The sequence below is a fragment of the Aquila chrysaetos genome, chromosome 26, assembly GCF_900496995.4.
Source record: "Aquila chrysaetos chrysaetos chromosome 26, bAquChr1.4, whole genome shotgun sequence".
Taxonomy (NCBI): Eukaryota; Metazoa; Chordata; class Aves; order Accipitriformes; family Accipitridae; genus Aquila; species Aquila chrysaetos.
In genome coordinates this window covers 7,816,885-7,836,929 of record NC_044029.1, presented here as the reverse complement: position 1 = coordinate 7,836,929, position 20,045 = coordinate 7,816,885, and the positions used below count along the sequence as shown (strand labels likewise).

The 20,045-nt window shown below is 38.8% G+C and overlaps 1 protein-coding gene across 1 annotated transcript; it reads left to right on the top strand.

Annotated features, from left to right (window-relative positions):
• The first annotated feature begins 1,170 nt into the window (after positions 1 to 1,170).
• On the top strand, positions 1,171 to 19,769 carry NTS (neurotensin). The gene is made up of 4 exons (XM_030003021.1): positions 1,171 to 1,442; positions 5,572 to 5,633; positions 11,638 to 11,862; positions 13,888 to 19,769. The coding sequence occupies exons 1-4, from the start codon at positions 1,382 to 1,384 to the stop codon at positions 14,032 to 14,034; spliced, it is 495 nt and encodes a 164-aa protein (XP_029858881.1). The 5' UTR covers positions 1,171 to 1,381; the 3' UTR covers positions 14,035 to 19,769.
• Positions 19,770 to 20,045: the final 276 nt, after the last annotated feature.

Here is a 20,045-nt window from a genome sequence, read left to right as displayed (position 1 = left end):
TCAGTTAATTAAACTTTTCTCACCGGGTGTTCCTCGTGGCAGGATTTTGAAAATTCTGCCTGTTTTCTCATCTGCGGCATCTATTCAGTCTCACAGAAAGGCACAGGGGGGGCGGGTGGGAAGGAGCACCCGCCACTGCTCTTTGCATTTTAAAGGAAACTTTTCTGCAGTGAAGAAAACCTCCACGCTGGCAGCATCTCCCATTCGCAGAGTGCCTTCCTGCTATGGGTGGCATGTGTATCCGTCCTTCAGTGTATTCACAGAGCTCAGAATGTTCCGCATTGTAGTATCTGCGTTCAACAGATGGAGCATTTGTCTGTATCTGAGGGGAAAAAAGCACAGTAAAAGCAGGAGCGCGGTGGAGGCTGATGCGAGTCCTCAGCTTTACACACACGTACATACTCCCACGTTGAAGATTACCCTGCCCTGCCCTCCGCTTTTGGGGCATTTCCTCGGGTGCCCGTCGGCTTTTACTGGCTCTGGAGCTCTGGATGCTGTTCGCGGAGCCCGGTCTTTGCTGGTCCTTGAGGAAAGCTACCTGTTGTAAAATTCAACCGGGAAAAGTACACGTGAAGGGAAACCAGAGCCGCCGGCGTAGGGCAAGCGCTCCTCGCGAGTAACGGGGAGTCTCGCCGGGGCGGGTGTCACAATTTTTTGCGCATCTGTGAAAAACCTGTATCGAGTGACTTTCCCGTTATCTTCCTCCAGCTCTCTCTCTCTCCCACAGGCGACTTTTTTTTTTTTTTTCCTTCTGCTACCCATGCCCGATGTCCCCCCCCTCCCATCCCCGGTTTAACACCCGTGTCCCTGCCCGGTATGACACCCGTGACCCGTATGCTGTTCTCTCCCCGTTTTTTTCCCCAGGCTGCAGGTAGGACAAGGTAAAACAGAAGACGGCGTTCCGCGCAGTGCCGCGGCCGACCCGCGGCCGTTTCCCGCCCCAAACCCAGGGGGCCGAGCAACTCCGCTAACTTTTTTTTTTTTTTTCTATTATTATTTTTTTAAATACTACTATTAATAAAGAATTATTTATGGGGACAGCTCCCTGGGGGGAAACGCCCGGCCCCGCCCCACCGCCGCGCGCCCCGCGGGGCTCCGCGTGCGTCAGGCGGCGAGTGGCGTCAGCGCTGGCGGGCGGGGAGGGGGCACCCGCACCCGGGGGGGGGGGTGGTGAGGGAGGGAACTTCATCAGGAGGCGATGGCGGCACCGCCGTGACATCACCCCGCGGCTTATATAGTTGGGGAAGGGTCCAGGTCCCCCGTCTTGGTGCCAGCGCGCGTGGTGAGGGGGCGCGGGGTCTCTGTGTCTGTGTGTCTGTCTGTCTCTCCGTCTCTCCCCAGGATTTATGGACTTTACTTTCTAGAGGGCGGCGCGGCAAGGATGAGAGCCCAGCTGGTGTGCGTGGTGCTGCTGGCTTTAGCCTCCTGCAGCCTCTGCTCAGGTAAGTCCCGTCCCCCCCCCCCGGGCGGGCTGAGCGCTCGCCGCCCGCCGCGGAAGTCCCCGGACGCCCGGATCCCCGGAAAGGAGGTGAAGTCGTTTCGGGCCACCGCGGCTCCAGGCGGCGGTGCGCCGAGGAGCTGGCCCGGGTGAACGGGGCTGCGGCCGGCGTCGGGTTTTGTAGGAGTCCCGTAACTTTCTGCCTTCAGAGAAACCGCTCCTCCGGGCAGCATCCTGCCATGGCGGTTAGCGGAGACTAGGCATTGCAAAGATGAATCAGTGCAGACCGTCTGCCTGATTACGCTGCCGCGTTGGTGATTGATTGCATACCAGGTATTTCCAAACCGTCATGGAAATTGTAGTTTCTGCAACTCGCGTGCGTGGCTGCCGTGATCCAAATCAACACGGATATAAATGCGCTTTAGTCACTTTTTAGTGACAGAAGTGTAATTTTTGTATTCGGGGGAAAAAAATGCTAGCATCTGATCTGAAATTATGACAAAAAAATGCTGAATCAGGTGTAGGTCACACAATAGGAAGGTTAATGTAAGCGCATTTCTGCTCCAAGTGGACCATACATTAAAATGCATTGCCTGCTCCTTTGCAAAATGACACAGCTAAGTGAGTGTCATTTATGCCCTAAGTTTATGACCAAAAATAGGTATGGTGGCAATGAGACAGGTGTACGCACACAGACATGAAGCAGAAGGGCTTCAAAATCCAATCTTAACTAACTTGCAAATTCCTTGAATTTTTAACGCCACAAAATTTACAGAGTAAATCTACAAGTAGCTTCATTTATTCACCTTCAGTATTCAGCAGGACTCAGAATTCCTAATTCTCACTTTAGATGAAAGTTTCCAATTTGTATTCCCCTGCAGAAGAAAAATGTAAAACACGTAATACCTGCAATTTATCACAGTTTAAACATAGGCATTCTGTATATTATAGAGAACTGGTGATCTTAGTGACAAGGCTTAATATTTCTTATTTTCTCCCTGTATATTTGAAGCTTTTTAAACAATTACTTGGCTAGTATTTTCAGTGAGGCAGTTTCAAATTCAACTGTTTGTAGAGCCTGAATGAAAGCCCATTAAAGTAAAAAACTTCAGTGGAAATTAAAATAGGCTTATAAAAAAAAAACAAACAGAAACAAAATTGTATGTGTTAACTGACATGATGGTTTATTTCCTTGAAAATTTGAAATTATATTTCAATGAGAAATGCCATGGAGAAGCTTGTGTGGAGGGGCCAAATCAGTTTTAACTACTATGGACAGTTAATGTCATAAAGAAAACAATCATTCATTTTAATTTTCTTTTGAAAATGTTTGCCCTCAGGGGAAAGTGTGTACCTGTAGATTGTAACTGTTCCTGTAGAATGTGAATATCTGAATATAAGCTATATTTCTTGTCAATAAGAAGTGAATCAAGAGGACATCAAACTGTGTGAATTTCCCTCTGATTTGAACAATAATGTGTAACCAGACTTTTTATACACTGCTTGCTGAGAGTCTGCTCTTTTATGCTTTTATTCCTCACCTGTCTCTTTCATTCCTGAATTACCTGGACATGCTCCCTTCTCCTCCTCCAAGCCTTGCTTTATTCTTCACTCAAGGAATCTTGACCAGCCTCCTAAATAATATCCTCCAGACTTAGTTTCTCAATCAAAGTGAGAAATAATAATACCTCAATACCTGCTTACCTTCAACATCTGCAGCTATCTTCCAGCCTTGATGGTGTGGAAGCTATCTTCCATCCTCTATAGAATCTAAAAACCAGGTGCTAACCAGATACCACAACTTTCATTGTCCTCAGCTGGTACGACCCAGGACATCACAAATCATGATGGTGTCATGCATCTCACCCATTCACAGGAGCTGCTGCTATCATTAGTAGAAATTCAGCTAAGGTGATCCTGTGCTGCCGGCAGAACTTTGGCTAATGGTAAAACGGTTAAGAGATTAGGTAACACTGACAACCAGTAGCGCTGAAAGGGCTGAAAGGCATTAAGTTGGAGATTAGTTGCTGGTGACTTGCTGTAATACTGATCTACAAACCAGTCTTATTGAATATTTTCAATAACAACTTCAATGCAAAAAGTAGGAATGAATGAATGAATGTAGTGTGCTGGTAATGCAAAGGTGAACAGGAGCATCACTACAGAGGAAGATCGGCATAACGCCCAGAAGTGTTTGATGATCTGAATAATAGAAACGAGCAGCAGTGCAACAGTACAAAATGCAGCAGCTTAGGAAATAACAGAAGTTCCTATTAAAAGCTCCTTTTAACAGAAGCACAGCTGTTGGAAACATCTGAGGAGATAAAACACTTGGTCATCTTATCTGACCTAATTTTTTTTAATGAGATACTAAAGTTTTTCAGCCATGAAAGACAAACAAAATCAAAAAATGTGTAAGAGAGCTACTTCCTGTAGGTAATGGTAAGCATTAAGGTGGTTAAGTACTGAGGCTTCTGATCCAAACTGTACTATGCTGTGCTGCCTTGAGATCACATCAGGCACAGAGGAGGGCCGCTCTGATGAGCTGGGGAATACAAGGCTATTACAAGAGAGGAGAATAGATGAGAGTCTAATAGCTCTGGGCATAGCCTTTCAATGAAGTATTTATGGGATTTCCAGGGGAATGGTTTGTGTCCAAAACACACAGTGATCTTGCATTTGTTTGCTAATCACTCTGAAAGCACACCCTAAAAATCTAAGCTGGGAAGGGCTGTGATTGCTCTCAAAAAATACATGAGTTGGGTAAATATTACAAATAGAAAGGTATAATTTATAATGAAGGAAGTTATATACAAACCATTAATAAATTTGTAATTAGAAATAAATTAGGCTTGAAATTAGAAGACGGTGACTAACCATTGATAGTTTGGAAGAATGCCCCAGAGAAGAAACATAGCGGTGGTGGTGGTGAGATCGTGTTACTAAGATTGAACATGATTGATTTTTAAGAGCATTATAATGGTTGTTTCCTGTGCTAACAGAAATCTGTGACTGATTAGCACATATTTGTATAAAAGATCCCTTACAGTCTCGTGTTCTGTGAATGGTAGTGACACAACCTGGTGATGATACCTGAAGTGAAGGCATAGGCAGAATCTATCCACAGATTCTGTGGTAGGGTGTTACATGCCAACAGCATTGATTATTTTAATCGAAGTAAGATATCACTTATATGAATATGGTGTAGATTTTTGTTTAGTTTGGTTTTAAATATAAGTAACCATATTGTTTGGCTCTCGACTGCTGGTATTCCAGGAAAGCTAAAAGCCATGTGGAACTTTATTTCACCTGAAGACTTAACTGATTTCTGTATACATCTCATCTTTGAGCTGTGATTGCTGCTACATTTTCAAGACATCAGATTTTCCTTGTCATTCTGTGCAGCAGAAAAGTTTGTGGGTGTTTTCCCTTTCTGCAGCAATTTTTACCCTATTCACCAAATCACAGGTCTTGCAAGTCTGCTGAGCTATCAAAGGTCAATTAAATTAGTAAAGAAAATCCTAAGACTTTCAGTCAGAATACTTTCTTTTGGTATATGTATTGTCAAGAGCTTGTATCACAAACTGGTCAAGCTCAATTCCCTCATATCAGTAAAAATACTCGTAATTTAACCAAGAATAATCAAGACTAAATCTTGTCAAGTAATCATAACTGCCATTCACCTAAATACTTAGCTGCTACTTAAATAAATATTGTTTGAAAATAAATATCCAAAATCTTCTTCCAAAGTAAGCAGAGGTGACAAATAATGACTATAAAAATCATACTGATTTTGAATGAAGAATCTTGCAGCAGTGTTGTTTACTGAAAGGGCTGCAGATTAGTGGGCCTGCCTACCAGTGAACTGAGATTAATGAATCGTTTCATTCACTTCAATAAGCTTGATCATGCTTTAAAAAGGTAGTGAGTATCCATTTTAATATAATGTTGCTGTTACCTGAAGACTCCTCACAGTCTCTCTAGATCACTTTGCTGTGTTCTTAGATAAGTTGCTTGTTTTCATGTTTGTTTGTTTTTCAGAATTCATTGATATATCTAAATTCTGTATGCTGAATTGAAATGTCCATGATTTATGATGAAACAATAAGCATATGTTTCTGGTTTATTCCCAGATTCAGAAGAGGAAATGAAAGCGTTAGAAGCAGATTTATTGACCAATATGTACACATCAAAGGTAATTATTTTTCCTCTTTTAGTTGATGGGTAGGGAGCAAATGAATTCTCATTACAAACCCAGAAGTCTTTGCACAAAGTAATAACCTACGGTCTAGACCGAAAAGTTCAGTGCTAGACATTACTTTGGTGCAAGATTTTCTCCAGTTCAAAGGAAATTTAAAGGTGTTGATGTGACACACTAAAAGTGCTCCTTGCTCGTAACACTGGTACTTTCATTAAACTGTCAAAACTGTGTTATGTGCAGAGATGTAAATTTATATGAGGAAATGTGTTTCCAATAGGATTATGCCTGATGAAAGCTAAATTAACCTTGAGTCAAATCCGTAAGTGCTCTTATTATGCAGAACTTTTCCTATATGCATATAGAACTAAGACGGTCATAAAGCAAAAACTGTTAATACATATGCTGATTTTGGTTTAGGAATTCAATCATAGTGTTAGTACAGGAACATGGGGACATGACTGTGAAAATATTAATCTGATAAATGACACTTCCTTGACAAGTTGCCAGACTGTGAGCAATGTACATGTTATTTAATAAAAATAGACAAAATTTCAGTTCCAATCTCATACTGGCAAGGTGAAGCAGCAAGTGTTGCACATATGTATTGAACAGGCTGATAGAAAAACACTTTCTCAACACTGTTATTTACCATGAATGATCTAAGAAATATATATGTCTAATGTTTCTTCAGCAACATACTAAAGAACAAACTCTGAAACAAATGCCATGGGCTTAAGGTTGAATGTTTTAATTCTTTGTTCTAATGAAGTTCAAGTGGTGCTGAAATTCAATTAAAATTAAAATGACGAGTGAAAAATTTCCCCAAAAAAAGAATTTCATAAGCCATTGACTAGTTGAAGGTTAAGGACAAAACCAGCCTGGAAGACTTCCGTATTTACTGCATTTGCTTATATGTGAGCTATTTCACAGGATCCTTTGAATAGACTAGAATAAGAAATGAAGCCAGAAAATACATTGTTTTGATCTGGTCTGGCAGTTCGTAGGTTCCCATGTTCTTTACTGGCATGGTAATTAACCTCAGATGTGGAATAAACCTGTTTGCCACTCGCTTTTCTAAGGTACAGAAAGATTTAATAGATATTCTTTTCCTGAGATGAATTTAAATGTAGGAGGCTGACAAAAATAGTTCATTCTGTGTGTGACAAAGCATATTATGCCCTGGGAGGAAACCCTGCAGCTATTGGTATTTCTGCTACTGACTTTAGTGGAACTGTGAACCTAACTGCCACTTCCATCTTTTCCTCCCTCTCAGCACAGAGCACAGTCTCAGGTAACTAAAAATGCACAAATAGAGTGCACCAGTTGATAGGTAATGATGTTTGCCGTAATACTCTTATATGTTGTTTTACATCATGTAGCTTGCTATTCAATTTTCCTCATGGTATATACCATGAGTCAAGTGACACCTGAAGTTGACAGAAGCAGTAGATGCATGGTGGAGACTTTGCTTTATTTCTACATTATACTGCCTTAAATTGCCATCTAAAATTCATTACTGAAATGACAAATTCTGTTGTCCTCCGCTAGCTTTTAACCCTCATTAGAACAAAAGTATGGTTCTGGTGTCAGAGACAAATTTGAGGATGATACGTGTAATAACTGTCTTGTATTGTGCCTGAGGTCTGGTTCCAGTTGAAGGCAATTACTGTTAAATTGCATTAACCGTCTTTGACACTGACTTGGTAATAAGCAGCAAGGGAAAGCTCATATCTAAAAACGCAGCAAAGTGGATTATCACTTGTGGTTCTAGTATTTGACAGAAAAAATCTTCCTAAGTAGGCACTTATGAAATAGAGTATCAAGACTACAGCTAGGATTTAAGCACACACCTTTTGCAACATTCTGTCCAGCGCCTACTGGCCCTTTTCAGACTGCTCTTTAAAGTCATCTATATGCTGAATCACTCTCCATCTTTAAAGAAGTACGTCCATGCTTATTATAAGCTGTCTTCAACATTTTATACAGTTTATCCCCTTCCCTGCTGTTACATCTCAAAGAAGATACAGGGATCACACGAGTCCCTAAAATGCTTTATTTGTCTTTCCTCTAAGATAAAATCCAAAGAGCCATTTGGAAGATCTGGTAAGACAACACAACCTGAAGTGTCACAAATACACAGACAGTTATCTGCTGTGTCTCTTTTGTATCAAATAGATAGCTCTATTCCCAGCTTCCTAAATGCTTGCCTGAAACCACCACTTGCATGAAGAATGTCCTGAACTCAAACAAGATTTGAGATGACGTTAGTTAAAGAAAAAGAAAAAAAAAGGGTTTCCTTGAAGAATATATCATCACTAGCATATACTCCACCTTTGGGATCCCCACTCACGTTAATTTTCCGAAGTCTTGGACCCTCTGAGCTTCCTACTGTTTTGGGATGCCTATTGCTGACTGTATGTGCCCAGAGAGTTCAGCCTCCTTGTCAGAGGCAGACAAGGTTCCAACTGCCTGGGAGTTACTGACTTCCCGACTCAGTCATCACATAAAAGTTCATTACATTTACAGGCATTAGTCTATACCATGGAAGAACTTCTGCTGTAACAGTACTCAATACCACATCTGCTTAAAGACTGAGAGTATTTTTATTATTTCTGCGGTTACATTCTGAACAAAATTCAACTACTGTTCAGAAAAGGAACCGTAGAGATGCTACATTACCTCAGGTTTTACTTGGTTCTGAATTTGTTTTTCACTGCTTTCACTAGATAAAGACAAGAATATAAAAAGCAGAGAATTGAACTTTCTTTTTCTAAAACAAAAAAAAAATAGCATTCAGGAGGTATGCATTATAATGGAAGAAGTTATCTTAAACAAACTATCAGGGGTATCATTCAACCAGAAATGGAAAGAAAAAGATACCATGTAAGTTACAAACTTGGGATTCTCTTTAATCTTTCATAGGACAAGCCTGTTGTCAAAGAATGAAATATGCTCAAGCTCCTTTCAGTTTCACAGATGTTTTAAAATTCTCTTTCAAGATATATGAGGTGTCCAAAACCATGTATCTGAGTCTTACTTCAGAAGCAAGTTCAACAATGGAAATGCATACATCATACTCACTTCAGCATTAATAACTTTTAAATTCTAGCTCATACTGTAGTGTCTTTTGTTCCTTCAGATCACTCCCAGATATTTTTCAAGTTAATCTTAAAAAAAATTAGTTCCATCTTGGCAGGTGCGGGTTCCTTGATCTCTTGTGTAGGTGTTTTCCAAAACATGTCTTGATCAACTGTTGTTGGTATTGCTTAGACCTCTGTGGAAAGTATATCACACACTGGAAATGTACCTGAACATTTAGGTTATGGTCATCTTAAACTGTATTTTCACACAGTCCTTTAGGATAACTGCCTCAGAGATTTCCCATAACCTATAAAACAAAGCTGTCTGATTGTAATGGTTGCTGTAATAGTGGAGTAGAGAAGTAACATGACTGCTCTCTTCAGTGACTGGACATGACCTGGAGAGCTCCATGTTCAGTTAAAAAACATATTTCACTCTTGACTGAAGTTCTTAATGTTTTATAGTCTCATTCTACAAACTGGCAGCAGTATAAGTCAGAAGCAGGTGTACCCAAGTAAAAATACTTCGAGGTGGTATATGTGTGGTATTAATAGGAATTAGACTCCCTTAACAAATGAAGTATGTTTGCAGACAGGACTGCAAAAATTTTTTCTCCTAACTTCATAAGTAGCAGCTAAGACCAATTTCACCTAATGAAGTCTGCAGTTTAAGTATTTTACTAATAATACAGAGGAAAGTTCCTTTAAACATAGACATGCATCAGGCTAACATGAAGTAGTAACTTTAGATCAAAAAGATTCTATAAATTATGCAAGAAGGCATAAGAAATTTCCGTCTCCTTTCCTCTTCTCTTCTGTTCCCATTCAGTGGAATATTTTAGGTTTTTTTAACTCAGAACTCTTACTTGCTCATGTAGCATTGCCCCTAGATTTTATTCTTCATTGCAATTTAGCTACTGTAGTTGCTAGCTCACATTTCTTTCATATACCCAGGAGAAAGAAGTGTGCTGCCAAAGCCTCCTCATTTGTCATGGAAAGTTCTGTATTTTTATATTTCTGAAATATTTTAAAAGAGACCAAAGAAGATTTTGAAATTGCAGTGGACACTTGCTCTTTTTGCTAGTTTAACTTCTGTTAATTAAATTAGACATTCTGCAAAGCAGTTAATTTTTGTTTTGAACCTGTCACATCTTTTCAAATAATTCGACAGACTAATTAAGGCACCTAGATGGGACGACAGATGAGCTCAAAGTAAGCAATGCAGAACCAATTTCAAGCTTCTGAATAAGATACAAGATTTGTTTTCTTCTTAGCCTCAAAGCAAAATACTCTCCTTTTTTTTTTTTTTTCTTGAGACCTGTCAGGAATCTGAGAACACATGGTGGTTTTATTAAAGGGCTAAATTATTCTCATTTTGAAAGGGATGCATATACCAGATGTATATTGGAGTAATGATTATGGCCAAAAGAGAATTTTTTGTAACTAATGCTAATAGTGATGCCAGCTTTTCTTGTTTCTTCCTCACACCTCTCCATTTTCTTTCCTTTCCCTCAAAAAATAGTGAAGTGTGGTGAACATGCATAAATCTTGCGTACAGTGTCCCTTTGCTAGGAAGGTGCTTTAAAGAAACAACAGATTATGTGATTACCTAATGCTCAGCTAAGTAGGCACTGCATCCACACTCTTAATTAATGCTGTCAGTATGTGAAAGGCAATGTCTGTGTTAATGTAATAACTATATTTAACTTTGCACATCCAGGAAAAGAAGCAACTATATTTCAGTTCACAGGTCAAGTGTATTCTTAACGTGCACAGCAAGGAAGCCCTTGCCAGTAATAAATAGGAATTTGCTATTTGGCTTTTGATTGGAGATTGCTGTGTCACCAGTTCTAGTTTAAGGAGACTAATTTCTATACTCCCCACTAAAAGGAATACAATTTGAAAGAAGTAATTAATAGTGGGAGAACCAAGAAAGCGGCAAAGATGTGAAAAGCAGTGAATGAGGTAGGAATTAGGTTTTTCACTTACTTTTTTCTACTGACAATCAAAACGAAAGAAGACTATTGCCACAACTGCTTGGAAAGAATACTACCTGTAGTAAAGTAAAGGTTATTTTCCTCAACATATTTTAAAAGGTTGTAAAAGTTAAATAGCTCCTAAATCATGCAAGATACTGGAGCAAGCAAAATTTGAGACAAACCATGGTGAAATTTCTCTATTTCTGTCTTACTGTAACATCTCTGAACAGGTTCATTATGGACCACCTAAATACAGTTGGTCTGAGTTTTTCAGTCCAGTTACCAAATCAGGAATATATTGCACAGCTCTGTTTCATCTTTGCTCCATCTTCATCTAAGCCTGTAGATCAATTCACATCTCCCAGGCTCATGACTCTCCAGCATCCAAAACTCCTGGGGCTTACAGATTCCATAACTTCAGACCCAGCCTCATCAGACAGCTTGCCCTGAAGCAGGGACTCCGTTCCTTTTCTCAGGGAATTTTGAAATGACTGGTATTTCTTCTGAACTGGAGAGGAGCGTCTAGTTAACCACAGGCATCCACCTTGGATTCTAGCACTGGGAATTTATCCAGTGGGTTTGACTCATTGTCCTGATTTACACCTGTGAATTTATATTATATTAATTTCCATCTGTGTTTTTGTTTGCACCTGTGCAGAATGACTATGAAATGCTGCCATTCTGGTTTGGTAGCAGTTTAGTTTTTCATCATGTATATCTACCTGGGGGGTAAGGCTGTGGGGAAGCAGACTTGGTGTGTTTAGTAAATGAGTTGTCCTAATTTCAGCACTCTCTAATTATTGTCTAAAAGTTGAGCAGAGGAAAAGTACTTCAAACACACAAACTTGTTCCTACCGACACGTTTGAATGTCACACATCACTACTAAAAACCAAAACAAAAATAGCAACATGTTAAATAGTGGGTATTTGTATTTTCAGATTAACAGAGCAAAACTTCCTTACTGGAAAATGACCCTGCTAAATGTCTGCAATCTTCTCAACAACATGAACAACCAAGTGGGGGAAACAGTAGAAGTAGATGAAGAGGATCTGGTTTCAGGAAGACAGTTTCCTACTGCGCTGGATGGCTTCAGCTTGGAAGCAATGCTGACAGTATATCAACTCCAAAAAGTCTGCCACAGCAGAGCCTTTCAGCACTGGGAGGTAAAATAAACTGTCACAAATGCTGTTAAATTCTCAGGCTCTGTTCGTAGTGATGTTTTAAAATCCATATCTATATGACCCCTGTCACATTGCCTGAGCTTTCCTTCCCTTTTTTATATTCTCTAATACCTCTAATATGCCTCTTATTGAAACAGTTGTGAATTAATATAGTCTGTGATGAGCTGAGTGTCTGTTTTTTATAATGACCCATGGATAAATGAGAACTATTCTTAACTACGTACTTTCTCCACTCTTTGTGGCCATTCCAAGGAACCAAACACATGAAAGTGAGCTCTATGCCAGAACACAAAATTAGTATCTGCTTCACAGACATGAAGTTACTGCAGATTTATTGAGGCATAACTAAATATAGGCAGAGTTTCTGAAAACCTTTTCAAGGGCCTATGGAAAACTGGATTCAAAATGCATGGACACATGCCCATGTATTCTGGGCTTCTTGTCATTGCTAGGAAACCGGTAGCAAGGGAACTCTTGCTTCCCCACACCTAAAGAGGGCCCTGGAAGTTGACATGATGATTGTATGAGGTTTGCTGCTCTTAAATAGTGATTGTTTATAGTCCATTTGTGATATTTCCCTTAGTGCAATGATCACACAGAGGCACACTGGGCACAATCCACTTGTGTTGTTACATATTACACTACAAGCTGCTTTGCACAGTGAAAAAAGATATCTCAGTGTCACTACCCACTTTCCAGTAAACCCAGTTTCTTCAGCTATCACAGGTTCGTGGACAGTCTGGCTGAACCTTGATGCTCTTTTGTTAGCTGAATCACAGCCCTGTCTTTGCAGGCTTATTCTCAGTCCTTTATATTAGCTGGGATGGTCCATACAAAGACTGCAACATCTTCGAGAGCCAGAATTTTCTGAGGACTCTGTCCAGCAGTACGTTTATTGCTGAAAAGGAGCTACCATAGAACTGACTCTGTGCAATAGCCCATATGACTTAATCACAGTTTCTTACTTTGCAGTTGCATCAGCTCTTGTGGTGGTCAGGAATCATCACTCCTAGCAGTATTGCATGTGAAATTGAAATAAAATATTCCTCTTTCAGCTTAGGAAGTGCAGAGTTTTACAAGACACAAGAAAAGACGAAGGGATAGAGCCACAGGGAGAAGGATTGAAGAAGGCTTGAAATAAACAATTTGTGTAATGAAAGAAGTTCTTGTGATCTTATTCCTCCAGGATTGACTCCAAAGGCTGTTGAAACCATGAGAGTCTTTCCATTCATTTCAATAGAATTTAGATGAGCACTCATTTATTAAGTAATTAAGTGAGTAACAGACTTTGATTGCTTAGGGAAATACTGAGGTGAGTATAAAAATGTTTTCAGTTTAATGCCTTTCAGCCAGACAGTAGGACTGTACTTGACCATGGAAGAACATGGTGAGAGAATGGATGAAATCTTAACAGATAAAGCAAGAACAAATCTGAACAAAATACTTTAAAAACTCCAAGTAAAACTCAAAACACAGTTATATAAGAGATTTTGATTGACAAAATTTTGGCTTTCTTGTGCTTTATTTCATTTCTTATTTGTTTATTACACATGTTGATTTTTTAGCTGTAGGAAGTTGCAGATAAAAATATTGCTCAAAAGCTGAAACCAGCAAGCAGTGGGTGTTTTAGGAGGTGTTTAGCCTGAAGGAGTGATTACAGAGTGACAATCATTAGGAAGTTTTCAGACAATTTGAGTTTCAGTCCAAGGAGGACATATATACCAGCTTTTCTCTCTAGTGAAAACCAATGATCTAATTTGTTTCAATGGAATTTAAATATTGCCTCTGTAGGATTCAGCTCATCTTCAGCCTGATCTTAGTTTTGTGTCCTGAGTTTTGGGCTTTTTTGTTTTTCTTCCTTTTTTTTTTTTAAATCCGCAACTATTATGGTAAAGATTTTTCTCGGTGGCAGATGTTAAAATAAAGTTTTATAAAACTTTCTAGGAATTGATAATCTTCATTATCAAAAAAGGCTGATAACGTTGTGTCTCTTCTTGCACCCTACAGTTACTTCAGCAAGATGCTTTTGATCTAGAGAACTCAAGCCAAGACAAGGAAATAATGAAAAGAAAAAATCCCTATATTCTGAAACGGCAGCTACATGTGAACAAAGCTAGAAGACCATACATACTCAAGAGAAGTTCATATTACTGATGCAGCAGAAGAAAACAATGTATATTTAGTTTATAGGTAACTGTGCGTTATGGTTATCTTATTTAAATCTAAAATCATACTTGTGTGAAAATATACTATGGAAAATCATCAAGATGATAACATAACTGTGTCTTTTTTGCAATTGCTGTTTCTTGATTGTGATTTTTTCCTACTTGAGATTAATTGGACCAATACATTTGCAAATAAATCTAGTTTCTAAGCATGATGTATTGTACAAAACTGAGATTTCAACATATTTCCAACAATATTGTAGTATTTTCCTATTTTATAAAGCACACCAACATACACCAAGCAAATTGATATTGTCCATAAACCCTACTGAGAAACTTACAATTTCTTAATGCAACACCTCAAAAATATATGCTTGCAGATTTTTGTATAATACACTCTTCAGAACTGCCACAACATTTTATACGTTGGCCAGTTTAATTTATTAGGGATTAGGTCTAAGGAAGGAAGGAAATACTATCAGCTAACTATTAAATGGCAATTTCAAAATTCATATTTTAAATTGCCTGCTTGTAAATGAATTTTAAGTTCTTGACTCCTAACTTGCCACTGAAGAGTCATAACTTAAGAGAACAGTACATAAATGAGACTTTAACAAAGTACGCTAGTGAGAACAAACCCAGATGTGCTTCAGAGTCTTGTGTATCACCGAGTAAATAAGGAAAACAGATTATTATATCAGTAAAATAATTTACAGTGTTTACCTAATCTATGAATGCTCAGGAAAAAAAAAATAAAGACAAAAATAAAAGCTTATTCATGCTCCTGTGCTGTCACTGTTAAAGTCAAAATACTAATCTGGTTATATGAGTAACTTGGGAGAAATATTTGAAAGAAGAATTAAAGTTAGAACATTTTAAACTTAAAAGGCATTTCCTTTCCCTCCCTCTACAAATTTGTAATAACAACAGGCAGTTTCAGGGGTTGGAGTCAGTCTTGGAAGCTGACGGAGAGGGAAGCTCCCAGCATGGCAAATACTGATTTCAAGCCGTGAGGAGCCAAGCGCCACCTGAAATGTACACATTTTCCGGCTCTGTGTCTGTGAAGTGTACATGGGACTCAGGATCTCAATGATCCTGGGTTCCAGTCTGGAGGAAAACAGTCTGAGAGAACTGGGGGTCACAACAACAGTCAAAATAGAGGGATAGTCCAAGACCCAGGAAGCCTGGATGCTCAGACCCAGAGGCAAAAAATGGGACAGACGCTGCTTTTGAAAACCTACCTGTTTTCTGTTTGAGGTATTTCCTCAGAGCAATGCTGTTCCAAGAAACTGCCAGAAAAAAACACTCAGAGAACTTCCAAATCCTCTCACAGGTCAGATTTTCTGTCAATTATTAAACATACACAGGGATATGCATGGAAAAAACATACCCATACCAATGGTTATACCAAGTTTGTTACATGGGGAGGGATGGTTTTTTTTTACAGTAAAATGTGTTTTCACTGTATTAAAGCTAATTATATTTCCTTTTCTCACTGTAAATGTTATTAATCAGTTTATTTGAATAAATAGCCACTAAATGCATTCACTCACAAGATATAACAGCATACACTAATTACTATAATAATCGTTATGACTTGAATACAGCAAAGCACTTAAGGACATTTGGTCTCAGTGTTTTAAATGCGTAATGCACTTAAGGGCTTTGCTTGAATAAGGTTCATACCCTTTATTTTTTTATGAAGCTGTCGCAGAATTAGACTGGAGACACAGTATACTCTCAAGTGGCTAAGAAAGATCACTCTTTTCCAACATACTTACAAGCTCCCTAGTCCTATTATGAACACTTTAAATTCTGAATTACCTGTTGGTAATAACAAAGCAGAACAGAGTTTGTCCCAAAATTCACTGCTAGCAATGTATGAGGAAAAAAGAAAAGAAACTTCAAATCATTATTTCATGGGGAACACAGAAGAATAAGAAAAAAAAAAATAGGTTGCCATGATATTTTTCTCTTGTGTTCAGTTTAAGAGTGTAAGAATTAAAAAAAGAAGTAGGGTAAGGTAACGTTGTCATCTGATAGAGAGTGTTAACATTTTCAAAAACAAAAGCACCCTTCCGTGTTTCATTTTGGAGGTGATTTGGATATTCAGGATGATGGCAGAGGACCTCAAATGATGATGATGAACTGTCCCACCCTCATGTAGTGCTCCACACTCAAGTGGGACTGACCCTGTGCCTGCGTGCTTGTTCCTTGCAGTGCGGAGTTAACAGATTAGCCAGACTGACTGGCTGAAAATGGCTTAAAATAACCCATTTCCTTTCAGCAGGCTGTGAATCCACACAGGGTCAGCTCCTGTGTGTCACTGGAGGAGGCAGAGCGTAAAAGTACGGCAGGAGTTGTTCCCCCAGCCTCTGGTGGAGGTGTGCCGGGAGCTGTCGGAGAAATGTCATCCAGAGTGACAGACAGTCCTAACTGGGCGAGGAAACAATATCCATAATTGTAACACGGTCACTAAAGATATAAAAGCCAATGCTGGCATTTCAGCTTATTGGTCATCGGTGAAAAGCAAGCATAGCAGCATTAAAACGATAAAAACCGCTTACACCATACAATTAAGCCAGATACACAGAGCTGTTAAGGGATATTTTGATGTCTGGGGGACCCTTATTTTCCTGAAATCGCTCACTTCTAGCTGTTGCGACCTCCTCATGACTTCACTGCTGTGGAGTTGCAGCCTTTCTTTAGCCCTCCTTTTTGGATGATGGCAGCAAAAAAATAGGCAGGCTTATGCACATTTGTCTCTATTTTGCGCATTCTTTCAGTGGGATCCTCAGGGTACCTGCCTTGGCCCTAGCTGTGCATTGCCTGCAAAATCAATGCTGTATTTGCAGCAGAAATGGGTGCTGAATGAAGTTCAAGCCAGAAGAGGCCCTCACAATATGTAAAGATTTGTAAATTTAGATGGCTTTTTTTTTTCTTTTCTTTTTCTTTCTGCAGCTCGTAATTGCCCTAAGTTTAAAAATGGGTTTTTTTGAAGACTATTAACTCAGATTGCTACCTTGGCTTAAAGAACTGCCTCTTGATATGGACAATTTTGTTTTATAAAGGCAATTACTGGGACATTTGCTGTCTGTCTCTGCAGAGGAGCACATTTTTCCTACATATTCCATTGCTGATGTTTTTACGACGTTCACAGATGAATAATTATACCAATTATTCAGAAACTTTATACTTAATTATTTCTTATATGCCTAAAATATTGGATATTGTCATACAGAGCAATTGCAGAAACCTCTCAGTTCTTTCTAAGGTAGAATTAAATGTAACTGAGATTTAATTTGATTTTATATATTTTTAATAGTTATCATCCATAATCTTGGAAATGCCCTATACAAGAAAAGTAAAACATAGAGAAAGGAATAATTTTATCATCTCTGAAGCATATATTTGTTAGTTTTTCTTTAAAAGAAACATTAAAAATAAATAGTTACTGTTCTCAAAGTTAAATGTGGTGATAAAATAAGTCTTCAGATTTCTCGAGTCTTGCTTGTGGTATATTATAAAATTTGCTGTTTTCTGTCTTTTCTATTATAAGCCTAAACTTTGTTCTATGTTTTAGGTAAGAGTTTAATGGTTGTGGTGTGAACAGAGTGGATGAAATGTGGAGTTTGCAGATTAAAAGAGATTTAATTTTGCGAGGTATGATTGTGGCTATGCCTCATACCCTACTCTTAACTAACACACAATGGAGGTGTGATAATTTGGTCTTGATCTTTACTCTTTTTCCCCAAGATTAGTTATCAGTATCAAATTGAAGATGCAAGCCACTGCTATAATACTTGAGTGTAGGAGGGCAGAAAGAGAAGCAGGTTCTTCTGGATTTCCCCAATGTTCCAGATGGATCGTTGACGTTCACCACATCCAAAATATTGGACTGACTGAAGGCAGTCATAAAACAAGAGTTGCAGAGAAGCTGCAAAATAAAATGTACTGACTTCTGTGGCATAACAATAGAGTCAGAACTTGTACCTTGTCCGGGAAGCAAAGAAAGCGGAGGGAGAGGTTGATCTTCACGAGGAACCTGGAGAATGAGGTTTTCGTTGCTACCAGATTCAAGCATTCAAAAGTTGTGAGTGAGGCTGCAAAAACCTGCAAATACATAAACAGATAGATAGATAGATAACTAGCCCTGACATCTAAATAAAGTAATAAATAGATGTCAATTGGTTTTTATTTCCCTCCATTTACTGGACTGCCAGGGAGCATCTGAATCACATTTTTAAGTTTTGTCAACAAGAGGAGCTAAACCATATTTGTTTGGTTTTATTCATTGCTACTGAAAATTGACATTCTGCTCCAATGTCTGGAATCCAACAGGTGTCACATTAAGACACACCAAAGCACAGTGTTGATGATCAGATTTCAAAACCTGCCGGATCCAGGATACTTGGGTGGGTCTGACAGACCCAATAATCAGACAGTGGACTAGAAAGAGCTTTGTGGTACCTCATTAGCAGGCAGGCTTTGGCTGGCCAAACGACTTCTCTGAGGTGGCAATATGGGGAAATGGCATGGGAGCCACCCAGGAACTGTTGGAAGGGTGTCAGCTATTAAGAAACCTAAAGCCTCAGGAGCTGTTGGTTGCCCAACTAAGACTTGCCTTTTCCAAGCAGATGAGAGCGTACAGCTGTTGTCTCAGGAGACTCCTCGCATCCCCTCATGCAGAAGGAGAGGAGAGGATTATACATAACTGCACTTGAATTACCAAGGAATAGCATTTGTCTGTTTGAGCTCCCAGTGGGTCAAGTACCAGTCTGTTTTGGCTCAGAAGTTACAGTGCAGTATTAGGCTGGAACCATTTTCTATTCTACTCTTGAAGTTCAGTGGTAGGAATCTTTTGCAGGATGTGTTTCTCTTACGTGTACGTAAGGGGCTTCTCAGATAGTCTACACATTGCTTTCACAAATGCCTGCCAGCAGCCTGAGGACCTCTGTGCAGACGCAGTGTCTAAGCTGCTTAACAAAGCGTTAACAGTGTGTGAGTGAAAAACTGCTGAGTTTGTACGTCAGTGAATCTGATCGTGGGCATAGACTGGAAACATCCTAAAAGACAAGCTTGACATCATTATTGCAGCTTTTTCTGATTCATTATTTAAAAATCCAAGCTGCATAACAGATTTTTGTAATCCAGTATTTTAGAATTTAAGGTTTCCCCCCCCCATAAATATTTAACTCAAAGTCTAAAATAAATGTGTACACAAAAAAAAAAAAAAAAAAAAAAAAAAAAAAAATAACTAGTATGTGCTATATTGTGCATTATTTTCTTAAAAAAAGTTGTCAGAGAGCAATATGACATGGGAATCATTTTGTCTGGAATAAATGGTGTGGTTCCTCCAAAATTTTTTTTCAAAACCATATTGTTTGTATATATTTAAAGACAAATGTTCCCAGAATCTAATGTTTTAAAGCCTTTTATTAGGATGCAAACAACAATTTAGTTGATCCAATGAATAATCTCTACGGTTAAAAACCAATCCTCCTCCTCAAAAAAAATAAAACTAATGATTTCCTATTTTATAGCAGGTATAGAGAAGGTCTTAGAAATAGTTTACTTAATAGTTCTTGCATGAATGAAATCTCTTGGTTATTTTTGTGTACTACCAAATCTTTAGAGTAGTTGTATAACCCATATACTGCAGTTGTTGTTGTGTTTTGGTATCTTATTTAATGATCTTTTAAATAAAGAGCTGTTTGGAACAGACAACATGCCTTTTGTTCTGTTCAAAAAGAAGGAATCAAAAAAATAACACCACATGGAGCAAAGGTATGTGTGTATGTACCCACGAATGAAGAGTTTATTCTGAATTATTCTGAATTTTACAGCAAATAAAGTATAACTTACGGGGATATTTAACGGCAGAATACTATGGTACTTTTGCTGTTTGCTGTAGAAATAGACAATAACAACACAAATTTCTAAACAATTTTCTTCAATATGCAGAAGGCACTGAAGTACTAAGATTGCAGCTGCTTTTGA